The sequence below is a fragment of the Mastigoproctus giganteus genome, chromosome 10 (genome assembly GCF_048544385.1).
Source record: "Mastigoproctus giganteus isolate SK-2022 chromosome 10, ASM4854438v1, whole genome shotgun sequence".
Classification (NCBI taxonomy): Eukaryota; Metazoa; Arthropoda; class Arachnida; order Uropygi; family Thelyphonidae; genus Mastigoproctus; species Mastigoproctus giganteus.
Genome location: NC_143584.1, coordinates 164,819,232 through 164,834,367, shown reverse-complemented (window position 1 = coordinate 164,834,367; position 15,136 = coordinate 164,819,232). Strand labels below are relative to the sequence as shown.

General features: G+C 37.8%; 1 protein-coding gene across 2 annotated transcripts in view; it reads left to right on the top strand.

The window, feature by feature from the left end:
- LOC150079448 (natural resistance-associated macrophage protein 2-like) overlaps positions 1–14,848 on the top strand; it is a 162,984-nt gene extending 148,136 nt beyond the window's left edge. For both annotated transcript variants that reach the window (XM_090383971.1, XM_090383970.1), the window contains one exon: positions 14,672–14,848. In XM_090383971.1, coding sequence (XP_090240097.1) covers positions 14,672–14,742 — 71 coding nt within the window. In that variant the 3' untranslated portion in view covers positions 14,743–14,848. The remainder of the gene's footprint in view (positions 1–14,671) is intronic.
- Positions 14,849–15,136: the final 288 nt, after the last annotated feature.

Here is a 15,136-nt window from a genome sequence, read left to right as displayed (position 1 = left end):
AGCTCAAACTTGTTCTTGATCTTACACATATGTATACATTGGGGGCAGTAAAATGTAAGATCACATGCTCTTACATTTTATTGCAAATTTTAAGATCAAGTGCACTGAGATATGGAATAAAAGTGCACTTGTTTTGTGTACCTTTTGGTTCACAGTAAAAGATTTTTATGTATAATAACACAGAAATCTTAACAGTTTAAAGAAAATTTGCTGATAGCAATTCTGAGATCTGGTGGAATGGAACTATACACTAAATTAATTGAAAATGAACAAGTAGACTGTTCCTTTCCCTTCCATAAAAAATGAAAGTAGATCTTATTACCCAGAACTCTTTCTAATCCTGCTATAGATAATGCTGTGAGATTTAAGAATTGCAATTGGCAGATTTTTATACTTAATACTGATGTTAACTACTTTAAGGTGTCTCTGTGGTGGCAATGTATAAATAATATATGGGTTATACAAATGAGTACGAGTATTGGTAATGGCCATGTGGTGCAAGGAAGCCTAAGGTTTCCTTGCACCACTTTTTTTCTGGCAAGGCAAGCCTAATGCAAGGAAGCCTAATATCAGCCTCTACCACCCAAGTAGGTAACTTATTCCAGTAATTATAACTTACTGGCTAAAATAGAACTTCCTGTAATCCAGTCTAAACATCTTCCCCTGTAACTTGAATTTATGGCCCCTAGTTCTAGAATAATTTATAACCGTGAAAATTTTGTCCTCATTCATTTTACTTTTACCTCTTGGAGCCTTAAACACCTCAATCAAGTCTCCTCTAAGAAGCCTAGTTTCTAAGCTGTGCAACCCACATATTTGAAGTCTTTCCTCATATGGATGCCCTTTTGCTGATCTCACCAGATGAGTTAACCATCTTTGGACCTTTTCAAGAAGCTTGATGTCTTTTTTTTTTTTTTTAGGTGTGGTCTCCATACTTGAACACAGTATTCCAGCTGTGGTCTAACAATGGTTTTATGTAATGGGGTTATGACGTCCTTATCTCTACTAGGAAATGTTTGATAAATCATCGATAGGACACCGTGGATCTTCCTTGCAACCTGTCTAAAATGCTTGGAGAACTTAGTGTCTGAGCATTTTGTAACTTCCAAGTCCCTTTCTTCCACTACTGACTTTAGTTCAACTCCACCAAGTGTATAAGTTATTTTGGGGTTGCTGTTCCCCAGGTGTAAGACCTTGCACTTTGCTGGATTAAAGCAAAGCTGCCACTTTTCTGACCATCCTTGAAGTCTATCTAGGTCACTTTGAAGCTCTGCTTGGCGGTGATCATTAACTACTTTACAAATCTTTACATCATCTGCAAATTTAGACATCACGCCCTCTATTCCTTCATCAGTGTCATTTAAGAAAATCAAAAACAACAATGGTCCCAATACTGACCCCTCTGGAACCCCACTTCTTACAATTAACTCATGAATGAGAAATAACCATTTATCACAATCCTCTGCCTCCTTCCCTGAAGCCAATCTGCTATCCATCTAAGGATTTTTCCTGTGATTCCAACCTGTTCCAGCTTATAAAGTAACTGCTCATGTAGGACTGAGTCAAATGCTTTGCTGAAATCTGAATAAACAAGGTCCATTCCAAATCTTTCTGTCCAGTGGGGAACTACAACTGATACCCTTGCTCACTTACTGGTGTAGGCAATAGGGAAATAATCTACTCCATCAATAAGAATGGCATTTAGAAGTTCTGTATGTTTCAAGATGGAGTGTATGAAAGTCATCACTTGGAAATTTATCGAGTTTCTATAAATATTTTATAACACCTGATGCTAAAAACTGGCTGGATCTTGGGTTATATTCAACAGAATTTCATAATGCATCTATTTAGAGTGCCACATAAAAGTAATCATAAAAAAAAAATTATTAATTTAAGAAAAATAAACCAAAAGCACCTGAAATATAGCACAATCTATACATTCAAGAATAGTGAAATTAAGTGCTTCAACCTGAGTGAGTAAAATCTGTCTTTAATTTCTTAGAGGAATTACTTTGAAGTGCTTAAAATTTTCCACTTTTCATTTTTGCCACTAAAAGAACAACTTCAATGAATACCTAACTTGTCTAACACTAATTTTGTTGGTTTCACGAGATAGGAAAAGAATGTTATCTCTTGCTTTATTAATGTAGTTTTAATTTTACGTTGATCCATAGCATATTATCTGTTAGGAAATGACCACATAATGGTTACTGTCCTGACCTTGGCTGGGGAAAATGGAAAGACAAGCTCTGGCCTGAAGGGATGACATTTATAACAATTCAAGTTATATAATTTATGCAAGTTTTTATTAAAGAGTTAATTGTGCTATTACACATACTTTAGCTTAACAAGTTTGTAAGTTGAGATTTATAATGTGATGTGATTTTAATTTCCTGTAATGTAGTTTTATACATACTTGTTTTTGAACACAATGCATGGTTGAATATGTTAAAAAGAAAAAAAAAAACGTAACTTACTTGACTATTTCTAAAAATACAGGTAGTCTCCAAACAAAACTAAACAAATTAATTAAATAAGAGATTTAATAAAGACACTTTTCCATGTGGAGCTCTTTAAAGTTATGAGATGTCTTTTATGTAATGTCTTTCTAGAATTTAATTACATAAGTCAATATTATATTCCCAGACAATGTAAAGATTGGTAGAGTTTAATAATCAGTGTCAATCAGAACTCCTTCAATGGAGTGCTGCTTAGCACTGATTATTAAAGCAGCACTCCTTCAAGGATGACTTGAACAGGCTTAAGAATAATCAGGAAAGTGGCAGCTATGTTTTAATGTAGCAAAATGCAAGGTTTACACTCAAATTAACCCCTTGGTGCAGGTTGATTAAAAACGTAATAGATGAAGAAAGGGATCTGGGGGTTACGATACAGACAGATATGAAGTTTTCTGAGCAGTGTAAACAGGCAGCCAGGAAAGCACCCACAGTATCCTATTGATGATTTATCAAATGTTATCCTGTGGAGATAGGGAGGTTAAATCCCACTGTGTAAGACTGCATTTGGAATACTGTCCAAGTATGGAGACCTCATCTGAAAAAGACATTGAGCTTCTTGAAAGGGTTCATAGACTGGCAACTTGCATGGTGAAATTGGCGAAAAGACAAGGAAAGACTCAGATTATGTGGACTACAGAGCTTGGGAACCAGGCACCCTGGGGGGGGGGGATCTGATTGAGATTTATAAGGCTCTGAGAGGGATTAGTAAAATGAATGAAGGTGGGAACGTTCACTGTTATAAAGAATTCCGAAACTAAGGGCCTTAAATTCAGATTACAGGGGGAAAGGTTTATACTAGATTGTAGGAAGTTTTCTTTTAGCCATCAAGTCGTTGATTACTGGAACAAGCAAGTTGCCTCCGCAGGTAGTTATTATTATTATTATTTATATGGTGCAAGGAAGCCTGAGTCTTGTGCTGCATCAGCCAAAAAAAATTCCCTAGTTACCTTGAGAGAGAGAGAGAGAGAGAATCACCAAGAAAGAGAAGAATGATGATATCCAGCTCAGGACCTTGTTGAGGCTGGCAGTTTGAAAAAATACAAGTCTATATCTATAGGTCAACTGTCCTGTTGACCTATGAAAGTGCATTTTTTTTTTTCTGAAGTCGCATCAGAAGCTTGTAACTTCCTTGCACTATTTGACTAATACTAAAAAAGAGAGCAACAGTATGCACTTATGTATTATATTGTAAAAATAAATAAACATTTGCATATTGCATTAGTCATACCAAATTATTCATGTTTTTAAAAGCAAAGGATAGATGTCTGAACAGATTTTACTTTCTTTTCTTCTCTTGATACAGTTTGTTACAACAGTGTAAAGTACTCAGTTCTTGACTGAACTTGCCACTCAATTCCATGTTTTGGGCTTCTTAATGAATGGCCATTCCTTTATTGAACAAACAGAAAGATTCAGTCATCCTTTAATCATGAGCTTGTAGTATTGGCCGTACTTTCTCATCCTCCTGCACTCTGAGGAAAGAAGTGGACTTGGCACACCCAGGGTCCTGAGCTGGATATCATCATTCTTCTCTTTCTTGGTGATTCCTTTCTACTTCTCTCTCTCTCTCTCTCTTTTTGGCTGGTGCAACATAAGCGTCAGGCTTCCTTGCACCATATGGCTAATAATAATAAGAGTTGTTCCAGTTCTGGTGGCTCTAGCCCTAGCGGCATACCTGCAACATGTGTGCTGATCTGATGGTGAAATTCACTACAGAACCAACTGACCTGTTTTAAAGTTTCATTTATTGATTGTAAACGCCTTGTAATGACAGAGAAAATCAATGGCAGACCATCTGGTAAAGTCAAGAAGGCAACAGACTCCTTATTAAACCAAACCTCCAGTTGTGGTCATCCAGTGTTTGTGCGAAACAAAGAGATCAGGCTTGCAAGATTATGAATAGGTCATAAACATATCACTCATTTTTATCTCCTTGCTGCTTCAGATCCATGTTTTTGTCTTCACTTCCAGATGCAACTCAGGATCTGGCATATCACTTGGTTACAACAGAGCTTGGCAAGCTACATTCATGTTAAAACAAATGACCCAATCCTCCTTCACTCTGAAATTGCTAGTTATTGTATAATAAATCTGACATAGATACAATGCTATAAATATATTTGATAGTAAATAATCTAAAATTTGTGCATCTGTCATGAATTAGAAATGCCATTTCCACTTTGATTGGTGCTGTAAAGTTGTTAACAACCTCCTGCGTACCCTTACCCTTTGTTGTTCCAACTGAATCAGATCCTTATTAGTCAGTATAATGTGATCCCAGCATATTCATACACATTATTTCCACTTCATTGAAGCCAATCTCATTGCCAGTTCCACAATTTGTAAATGAATTTCAATCACATTGGAAAGTTCCTGAACACCATGAATGCACTCTGTCCATTAGCATTAGCAGAGGCAAGCTTATGCAACTTCAGCCAAAAAAAAAAAAAAAAAAAATCTCCATTTGTTCCAAATTGCCTGTCCAGCTCAGCCTTATATTTATTTAGACTATCAAATTCCACAACAAAAGATCCAAGTGTATTCCACCAATCAACTACCCACTGGTTAAAGGCAAATTTCTGCACATCTATTCTACAACTCTTTCCTCAATTAGATTATATATGCCCCGTCAGGTTCTTAATCTGAACAAGAGGAAGAATCCCATCAGCATTCAGCTTGCTCAACCTATTCAAGGCCTTGTACACCTCAGTCAGATCACCTTGCAGGTGCCTACTCTCCAGGCACTGCAATTTTCAGAATGTAAGCCTTTCTTGGTAAGAGCACTCCTTCGTTCCCCCTCACCAATCTTGTTGCTCTTCTTTGTACTCGTTCTAGCAACTCTACATCCTTCCTAAAATGAGGCCTCCAGACCAGTGTGCAGTACTCTAGGTGTGGCCTGACCATTGCCTTGTATAACAGGATAATGATCTCCCTGTCCCTGCTAGCAAAATTCCTATATATCATTGACAAGATTCCATGACCTCACCTGGCAGCCTGTCTGCACTGCTCAGCGAACTTCATATTTGACTGCACAATTACTCCAGGTCTTTTTCACTTCCCTGAGTGTAGTACCACACAGTTGGTATGTTTCTCTTGGGTTATTGCTACCCATATGCAATACTTTGCATTTTCCAATATTAAACTTCAGTTGCCACTTCTCAGCCCATTTGCCCAACTTATCTAGATCCAGTTGGAGTAGCATACTATCTTTACTGTCATTAACAACTCTGCCAACCTTTGTATCATCTGCAAACTTTTGCAGGTCATGGACATTAAGCCTGATATACTTTCATTAATATCATTAATGAATACAGAGAACAATAATGGGTCCGGCACCAAAACCTGTGGAGGTACACTAATAACATTAGTCCACGAACAACAGTGTCTATTGATAACCACTCTGTCTTTTCCCACTCAACCAATCCCCTTATTCATTGTGAAAATTTGCCCTTAATGCCATACCTCCAATTTGTACAGAAGTCTTCCAACTGCAACATTATCAAAAGTACCACACAGTATCAAAAGAACTGAAGTACCACATCAGTACATTGTGATAGTGTCACCCAGTGGTTCCTTTATCTGCAAATTCTTAATGCATGGATAATCACTGTTGATAATCAGATCAAGGGTATTACTCCCTCTGGTTGCCTCTCGAACATGTTACTGTAGAAAACAGTCATCCAATAAATCCACAAGTCTTGCTAGTGTGCGAGTGACCAAAACACAAATTCCAGTCAATATCTGGAAAGTTAAAATCCCCCATTATAAGATATTCTGATTTACTGGCCCACACTGTTTCTCTGCACGATTGCTCATTATACTCATCAGATTCATTAGGCCTATAACACACACCTACTCTCATTTTTCCTTTCCCAGTGTTTATGTTACACCAAACAGACTCAACATTGCATTGTCCACCAACATAAATTGGATGCACTTCCTTAGATTTTGTGTTTTTTAACTAACAGCATAACTCCTCCTCCCTTTCTCTCCTGTCTATCCTTTCTATACACATTGTACTCCCGAAATTCCAGTTCTACATTGCTTATATCTGTGTGACACCAGGTCTCTGATATCCCAACAATATCTGCCTTTGATGTCTTGACTAGCACTTCAAGCTCATCAAATTTATTAACTATACTCCTCGCATTGGTATACATGCACCTGTTTCTACTCTTAGTTACACTAATACAGCCCATGTATTTACTTGCTCCACTGTTACTCCCAGCAGTCCTGAAAATCTGCATTGCCTTGCTTTCTATGCTGCTGCTCATTCTAATAGAAAGTGTAAGAATCACTTTTGGCTGTGGCCACTGTTAACCTTTTAGTCTGTGTTCCCCCACCCCCAAAACTAGCAGTTTTCCAGCCCATCTAACACTGCCTCGATAGCATCAGCAAATATTCTTGCACCCTTTCTATTTAAGTGTACCCCATCCCCATAGAAGCGGTCTATCCTGTCAACAAGCATAGACCAGGCTGAAAAAAATTCTACCCCTTGCACAGTCTCTCCAGGGCCAAATTGTTCGACAAGGCTCTCATCATATGTTCCCTTCTATCGTGTCTGGGAAAAATTGCAGACACTTTCACATTCAACCCTAACTTGTGACTTTTTTTCAACATTGACCTGTACTTTGTTGAGTAAATCTGCAGATCTTTCTCTTAATGTAATTAGTTTCAACGTGTACAACAATATCACCTTTTGTGCCCTTAAAAGATAGCTGCTCTACAACAACAACTTTTGCCTCTGTCAGATGTACCCTGGTCCTGTTTCACCTATCCTTCTTGCATAGTATATTCCCAGTCTTCCTGACAGTAGTCACCAACAATAACTAGTTCCTATGGGACCAGCGAATTCTGCCTTGGAGATTGCCTCTGTGTTGCCTGATGCACAGGAGTGAGCTCTGCCATTGAGCTAGGCAGCTGAGAGCTTGATGGCCTCATATTAATTTCTTCAAGGGCATTTACCCTACTACACCTCAAGCTCTCATAGACACCCATCACAATGCTGAGTTGGTGCCTAATTTCTTGACACTCTAGACACCTAGCACACACACAAAGACATCCTTTTTGGCTCGATCATGTCCTGTTTTAGAAAGGTCAGAATCATTTCACACATCTGAGACTGTGATGCGTAGAATCGCCCCTTCATTTCTCCTGAGTCACAGCACTCTCGCTAGTCTGATCTTTGCTTCACAGCTCTAGTCTGGATCATGATTTCTGTTTAAATACAATTTAATTAACAATGAAATTTAATAAGATTAATATTTTTGATTAATTGATAATACTATAATAAGCTAACAGATTCCTAATACAGTGCTTCGTATTAGGCTATCTACAGTATCGGTAAGGGTATCAAATCCACGTGTTACAAGTTGCAGCTTTGCTGAACAAGAAGTTTTTTACCAATATTTAGCCACTTTATTGACCAATTGTTATATCAAATTATTTTCTATAAGTAGCTTATAGACCTAGTCAGGAGCCTTAGTTTATTCTGAATTGAGACAACGAGATTTGGAAGTTAATTAATACTTAAGTGTCCGTAGATTTACCATTCATAACTTGCTGCCATTGTTATATGATACATTATATCCTGAACTAGATAGCGTAAGCTTAGTATAATATAATATTGTCAATCAATCAGTAAAATCTATTAATCTTGTTAAACTTCATTGTCGATTAAATTGTACGTTTTAACTAAATACATATAACGACTTGGATTACAAACGTAACATAATTAATACATAACTTGATACGGAAGTTATATAAACGGAACTCGTAGATAATACTCGATACTGAAAAATATATATAGCATTATAACTGTGTTGGGATACAAGTTTAGCATTGAAATTAAATTGAAATCATGACTCAGAGCAGCAAAGCAAAAGGCTCAAGCTAATGGGACTGCTGTGGCTCAGAGGAGAACTGAGGGGGACAGTTGTCCTCTGAATCACAGCCTTTTAAAATGCACTGCTTGCATGATGTTTGTGGAGCAATCGGGAACAGGACATGATATTGCCATGGGGGGATGTCTTTGTGTACGTGTGCACAATGTAAGGAGTGTAAGGAAATCAGGCAACAACTCAGCGTTGTTATGGGCCTATATGAGAGCTTGAAAGACAGGGTGGATGCCCTCGAAGGATCTAAATTGAGGGGCCCATCAAGCGATCAGCTGCTCCCATCAATGCCAGAGCTTGAAATTGGTCATCACGCAACACAGCGGCAACCCCCAAGGCAGAATGCGCCGGTCCCACAGGAACTAGTTGTTGGTGACTCTATTGTCAGGGAAATGGGGAACATGCTTTGTAAAAAGGATAGGTGGAACAGAACCAGGGTATGTCTGCCAGGGGCAAAGGTTGATGATGTTGTAGAGCGGATATCATCTTTTAAGGGCACAAAAGGTGATATAGTTGTACACGTTGGCACTAATGATATTAAGAGTAGGAGATCGGCAGAATGCCAGAGGTGAAACAAGTACAGGTCACTGTTGAAAAAAAAAGCCATGAATTAGGGTTGAATTTGAAAGTGTCTGCAATTCTGCCCAGGCACGATAGGAGGGGGTATATAATGAGAGCCTTGTCGATCAATTCGGCCCTGAAAAGGTTGTGCAAGGCTCAAGGGGTAGAATTTTTTTTCAGCCTGGTCTGTACTTGTTAACAGGAGAGACTGCTTCTACAGGAATGGGGTACACTTAAATAGAAAGAGTGCAAGAATATTTGCTTATGCTATCAAGGCAGTGTTAGGTGGGTCAGAAAACTGCAAGCATGGGGGGGATACAAGGACGAATAGATTAACAGTAGCCACTGGCAGAGGTGAAAATGATTCTTCCACTGCTTCTATTGGAATGAGCAGCAGCCTGGAAAACAAGATGCAGGATATTTCAGAGACTGCTGGGAGTCATTGTGGTACAAGTAAACACATGGCTTGTGTTAGGGTAGCTAACAATAGGAACAGATGCATGTATACTTGCGTGTACACCAATGCTAGGAGTTTGGTAAATAAATTTGATGAATTTGAGGTATTGCTCAAAACAACAAAGGCAGATATTATTGGGATATCAGAGACGTGGTGTCACACAGATATAAGGAATGCAGAACTGGAATTTGGGGAGTACAATGTGTATAGGAAGGGAGGAAGGGTTATGCTATTGGTTAAGAAACACATAAAATCCAAGGAAGTGAAGCCAGTCGACAATGCTGGACAGTGCAGTGATGAGTCAGTTTGGTGTAACATAAGCATTGGGAGATGAAAATTGAGAGTAGGAGTGTGCTATAGGCCTAATGACTCTGATGAGTATAATAAGAAACTGTACAGGGAAATAGGGTGGGCCAGTAAATCAGAGAGTCTTATAATGGGGGATTTTAATTTCCCAGATATTCACTGGAATTTGTGGGTTGGTCACTTACACACTAGCAAGGTTTTTGTGGATTTATTGGATGATTGTTTTCTACATCAGCATGTTCGGGTGGCAACTAGAGGGAGTAATATTCTTGATCTGATTATCAGTAGTGATTCTTCATGCATTAAGAATCTGCAGATAAAGGAACACTAGGTGTCAGTGATCACAGCGTGCTGAAGTGCGATTTAATCAAAGAGGTAACTACCATCAGGAATAAAGGGAAGGGTTTTTGCTTTCGTAAAGGCGATCACGATGGTCTGAGACAGTCCCACTGTATAGAATTTAAATACTAACTCGTGATGTTACCAACAGCAAATTCAAAATGGGAAGCATTCAAAGAACTTATCTTGGAAGCTACTAGGCTTTACATACAAACAAATAAGAAATATTGTTCAAGGTTTAGGCCTAAATAGATGTCATGGAAGCCTATGATAGATATAAGCTGGTCTGTAACCAAGTCACAAAGGAGATTAGGCAGGAAAAGGCAGATTATGAGAAATCCTTTGCAAAGGATGCAAAGAAAAACAGAAAAGAGTTCTTTACCTACGTAAACTCTAGAAGGAAAGGGATGAATCAGATTGGTTCACTGGATATTCATGGTTCAACAGTTAAGGATCCTGCTTATGTGGCTAACAAACTAAATGAGTATTTTGCATCTACATTCACACATGAGTTATTCATGAAGGGGAATGCCAGAGGTGAAGTAAACTCTGGCAGTGAGCTAGATGATTTTGTAATAACTGAGAGGAAAGTGGAGGAGAAATTGTTGAGGATAAGCATAAAAAAAGGAACCTGGAGTGGATGGGATCTATCCAGTTATATTAAAGGAGGCAGCAAAGGAAGTAAGCAAACCCTTAGCCATAATTATGAGAGCGTCTTTCGACTCAGGGGAGGTATGCATAGACTGGAGAAGTGCAAATGTGACCCCAATTCACAAAGGAGGATCAAAGGCTGACACAAGTAATTATAGACCTGTGAGTTTAACTTCTGTTCCAGGAAAATTAATGGAGGCACTGGTTAAAGAAGCACTTCAGGATCATCTAGACAAGACTTCAGTTATAGCTCAGACACAGCATGGTTTTATTAAGGGAAAGTCTTGCCTGACCAATTTGATTGGATACTATGATGCAGTCACAAAAGAACTGGATGCAGAGAATAATTTTGATATTATATATTTGGATCTTAGAAAGGATTTTGATACTGTTGCACATGGAAGACTGCTGCACAAATTGGAGTAGTGTGTCATTGAAGGCAAATTGCTGCTATGGATAAAGGGATGGTTGAGGGGGAGAAGACAGAGTGGTAATCAATGGACACTGCTCATCGTGGACTAATGTTATTAGTTGAGTCCCTCACGGGTCAGTGTTAGGTCCATTGTTGTTTTCTGTATTTAGAAATGATATTGATGGTATATCAAGCTTAATGTCCAAGTTTGCAGACGATACAAAGGTTGGCAGGGTTGTTAAGGACACTACTGATGCTATGCTGCTGCAACAGGATCTGGAAAGGTTGAGCAGATGGGCTGAGAGGTGGCAAATGAAGTTTAACATTGACAAATGTAAAGTACTACATATGGGAAACAGCAACTTCAGAGCAACGTATCAACTCTGTGGTACTACACTGACAGTGGTAGAGAATTAAAAGGACCTGTGGATAATTGTTCAGGCAGATATAAAGTTCTCTTAACAGTCCAAATGGCCTGCAAGAGTAGCTCATTGTGTCTTGTCAATGATATACAGGAATTTTTCTAGCAGGGATAAGGAGGTGATTATTCCCTTGTGTAAGGCAGTACTCAGGCCACATCTTGAGTACTGTATACATGTCTGGAGGCCTCATTTCAAGAAGGGTGTAGAGCTGTTGGAACGAGTACAGAGAAGGGCAACAAGATTAGTGAATGGAACGGAGGGTTGCTCTTACGAAGAAAGGCTTAAGTTTTGCAAATTACATTGTCTGGAGACTAGGCAACTGCGAGGTGATCTGATTGAGGTGTATAAAGTGTTGAATGGTTTGAGCATGCTCAGTGCTGATGGGATTCTTCCACTTGCTCAGAATAATCACCTGAGAGGGCATAAATAATGTAAAATTAGAAGTTTTTTTGGACAATAAAAATATTTAAACCTGTGCTTATATTTTAATTCATTATTCCTTTGTATTTTGTGAAGTACCGTATTTCCCTATGTATAAGACGCACCTTTTTTCGAAAAATTTGAGGTCTAAAAACTGGGTGCATCTTATACAGTGGTTGTAGATTTTTTTTTTTGCTTGCATTTCCCGCTTTTTCTTGTCTTTGCGCTCAATGTTTCGCACTTGTTACTGGTATATTAGGTTATGTTTTGCCACGTTCTGCCCAGAAATGGCTCAGAAAATATTTTCGTCCAGTACTGAATTCAAGTTAAAAGTGATCCAGTTTGCAAAAGTGAATGGAAATCATGCTGCTGAACCTAAGTTTGGTCCTTCTCCAAATGAGAAAACAATCCGAGACTGGCTACGGGAAGAAAAAACCCTACTGAAAATGCCACGGCAGAAGAAGGCCATTAGAGGCAAGTAAGCAATATGGCCTGATTTAGAGAGGGAATTGAAGATATGGATTGAGGAGCAAAGGGCAGTTGGAATTCCTGTGTCCACAAAGATGGTTCAGCATGAGGCAAGAAGAAATGCTGATGAAAAAGAAGTTACCGATTTCAAAGGAGGACACAATTGGTACTTCAGGTTCATGAAACAGAATGGACAAAGCATGCATACATGTACTAGACTTGCCCAAAAGATGCCTGAAAGCTATGAGCAGAAGGGCCTTGAATTTCATCGTTTTGTCATTCAATGTAGGAAGACACATCAGTTTGAGTTGGGACGGATTGCAAATAGTCCCCCTTCAATTTGATGTCCCAAGTAACAGAACTGTTGATAAGAAGGTGGTGAAACTGTAACTGTGAAGACAAATGGACATGAAAAGAGCCATTATACAGTTGTTCTAGCTTGTTGTGCCGGCAGAACCAAGCTGCCTCCTATGCTGATTTTCAAACACGAAACAATGCCAAAAGAAGACATTCCTTGAGGAGTGATTGTCCACGTTCATGACAAGGGTTGGATAGATCAGGATGGGATGAAGATCTAGTTTGAGAAAGTTTGGAGCAGGAGACCAGGTGGGCTCTTATGCAAACCTGCCCTAATGGTGCTTGATCAGTTCAGGGCACACATAACAAAACATACAAAGAAGATTGCTGCAGAGCAAAAAACAAAACTTGACGTCATACCTTGACATCCCAGCTCCAACCACTTGATGTCAGCATTAACAAACCCTTCAAAGCTGACATGAAAGACGAATGGAACCAATGGATGAAGTCTTCTGGGGACAATTTGACACCAGCAGGAAGAGTGAAGAAACCAACTATAGGAGAAGTTTGTACCTAGGTGAAAAGATCCTGGGATAATATCAAGATTGAGATCGTTATCAAGTCATTTAAGAAGTGTGGCATTTCAAATGCCATAGATGGAACTGAGGACGAGGCAATATATGAAGACAGTGATTCGTCATCAGACACAGATGAGGACAAGCTAATGGATGGGAGTTTTGACAGTGATGAGTTGTATGAACTTTATGATGAATAAAACTTGAATTCAATAACTTTATGTAATACATTTTTTTTTTTTTTTTTTTTCAAATTTCGGGCCCCAAAATTAAGGTGCATCTTATACATGGGAGCGTCTTATACATGGGGAAGTACAGTAATTTTAAAATGATATTGTTGATGGAAAATTATTTAACTGCATATGATTAATAAATTATGCCAAGTGCCATGAAAATTTCATGGCACTTGGCATAATTTCATTTTGTAGAGAATTCACTAACACCTCCATATAGAGGCAGACACTTGATTCATGTTTAACTAGTTCTGTATACAAAATTGCAGGTCTGATATTTGAATTTCCCACTGTGCACTTTCGTTTGTTTTGCTTTTGTTTCAGTAGTAGTGTTATTGAGTAGGCTCTAGCTGAAACTGTTGTTTGGAGATAATAATGCACTCAAACCTACTGAAAAACTTAACAACCTACAAAAACAAGTTCTTGTGAATGTGAATATTGCAAAGAGAGCTGTCATTGAAGAAGTGCAAGAAAATGTCAAGAAATGTTTCATACCATTATGTACATATTTTCAATTCAGAAATGAACATAACCAATGTAGGTTTTGAGTGCTTTATCTGAAAACAACACAGTTTATCTATGCATCATGCTGTTCAAGAAATGCCTTACAAGAAACTGTTTGAATTATTAATTTCTTCATAGTACAAAATGTTTACTTGTTTTAGTTTATTTTGTATACATAGTGTGGATCCTTTACTGTGAAGTTTTTTTTTTTTTTTTTAGTATGATGCGGAAGTCTTCAGCTCTTTCAATTCACTGCCTACTTTTATTTAATTTTGGATTTTTCACTAGTTGCACAAACCTACCAGTGTCTCATTATATGAGTTTTTTTTTTTTTTTTGAATGTATAATTATACATCATAAATAAAACCTAAGAACCTCCATGGAGAGTTAAAAAATAAACTATCAGCAGCTGATAATATTTGTAATAATATGGTTAGATCTGAATCATGAAGAGAACAAAAGAGTTGCCTGCATAAGTCTCATAATAGTTTAAATTCTAAGCTGTGGAAAAGAAAAAATTTAGAATTAGTACCATATTTTAAATATTAAAATGTTTATTTTATTTTTGCTGACACTGACTTATGCATTTCTTTGTACTCTTCATTTTTCATAGGTTGCTGGCCATGTTGTTTCAGGAAGCACTCTGCTGAAATCAGCTCTTCATTTCTGCAAGTAGGCTCCTGATGAAGTCCTAGAAATGCAAACTAACTTTCTTAATGAAAGAGAATTCCTTGCAGCTATGATCTAGATCTGAAATAAGTCTTTGTTAATTGGAGTTGGTCAAAGTAACTTGCACAAATTTAACTGTCATCTGATGTACTTTATACTAATAATTGATTTTTTTGTACCATTATTTGTTTGCTAAAGTTCCTTTTCAAATTTCATATTAGAACATTTTGTATATTTGATTATCCCTGTAATTATAAACTGTATATTTTTTAAACAATAATGTGCAATATATTATCATAAGAAAAAAATCAAACATTTACTTTTCGAAGTTCCAAAAATATCTTATTGTGTATATACGTGATAAAGTGCCAGAATTACTCGTTTTGTGAACTACTTTTTTTTTCTTAAT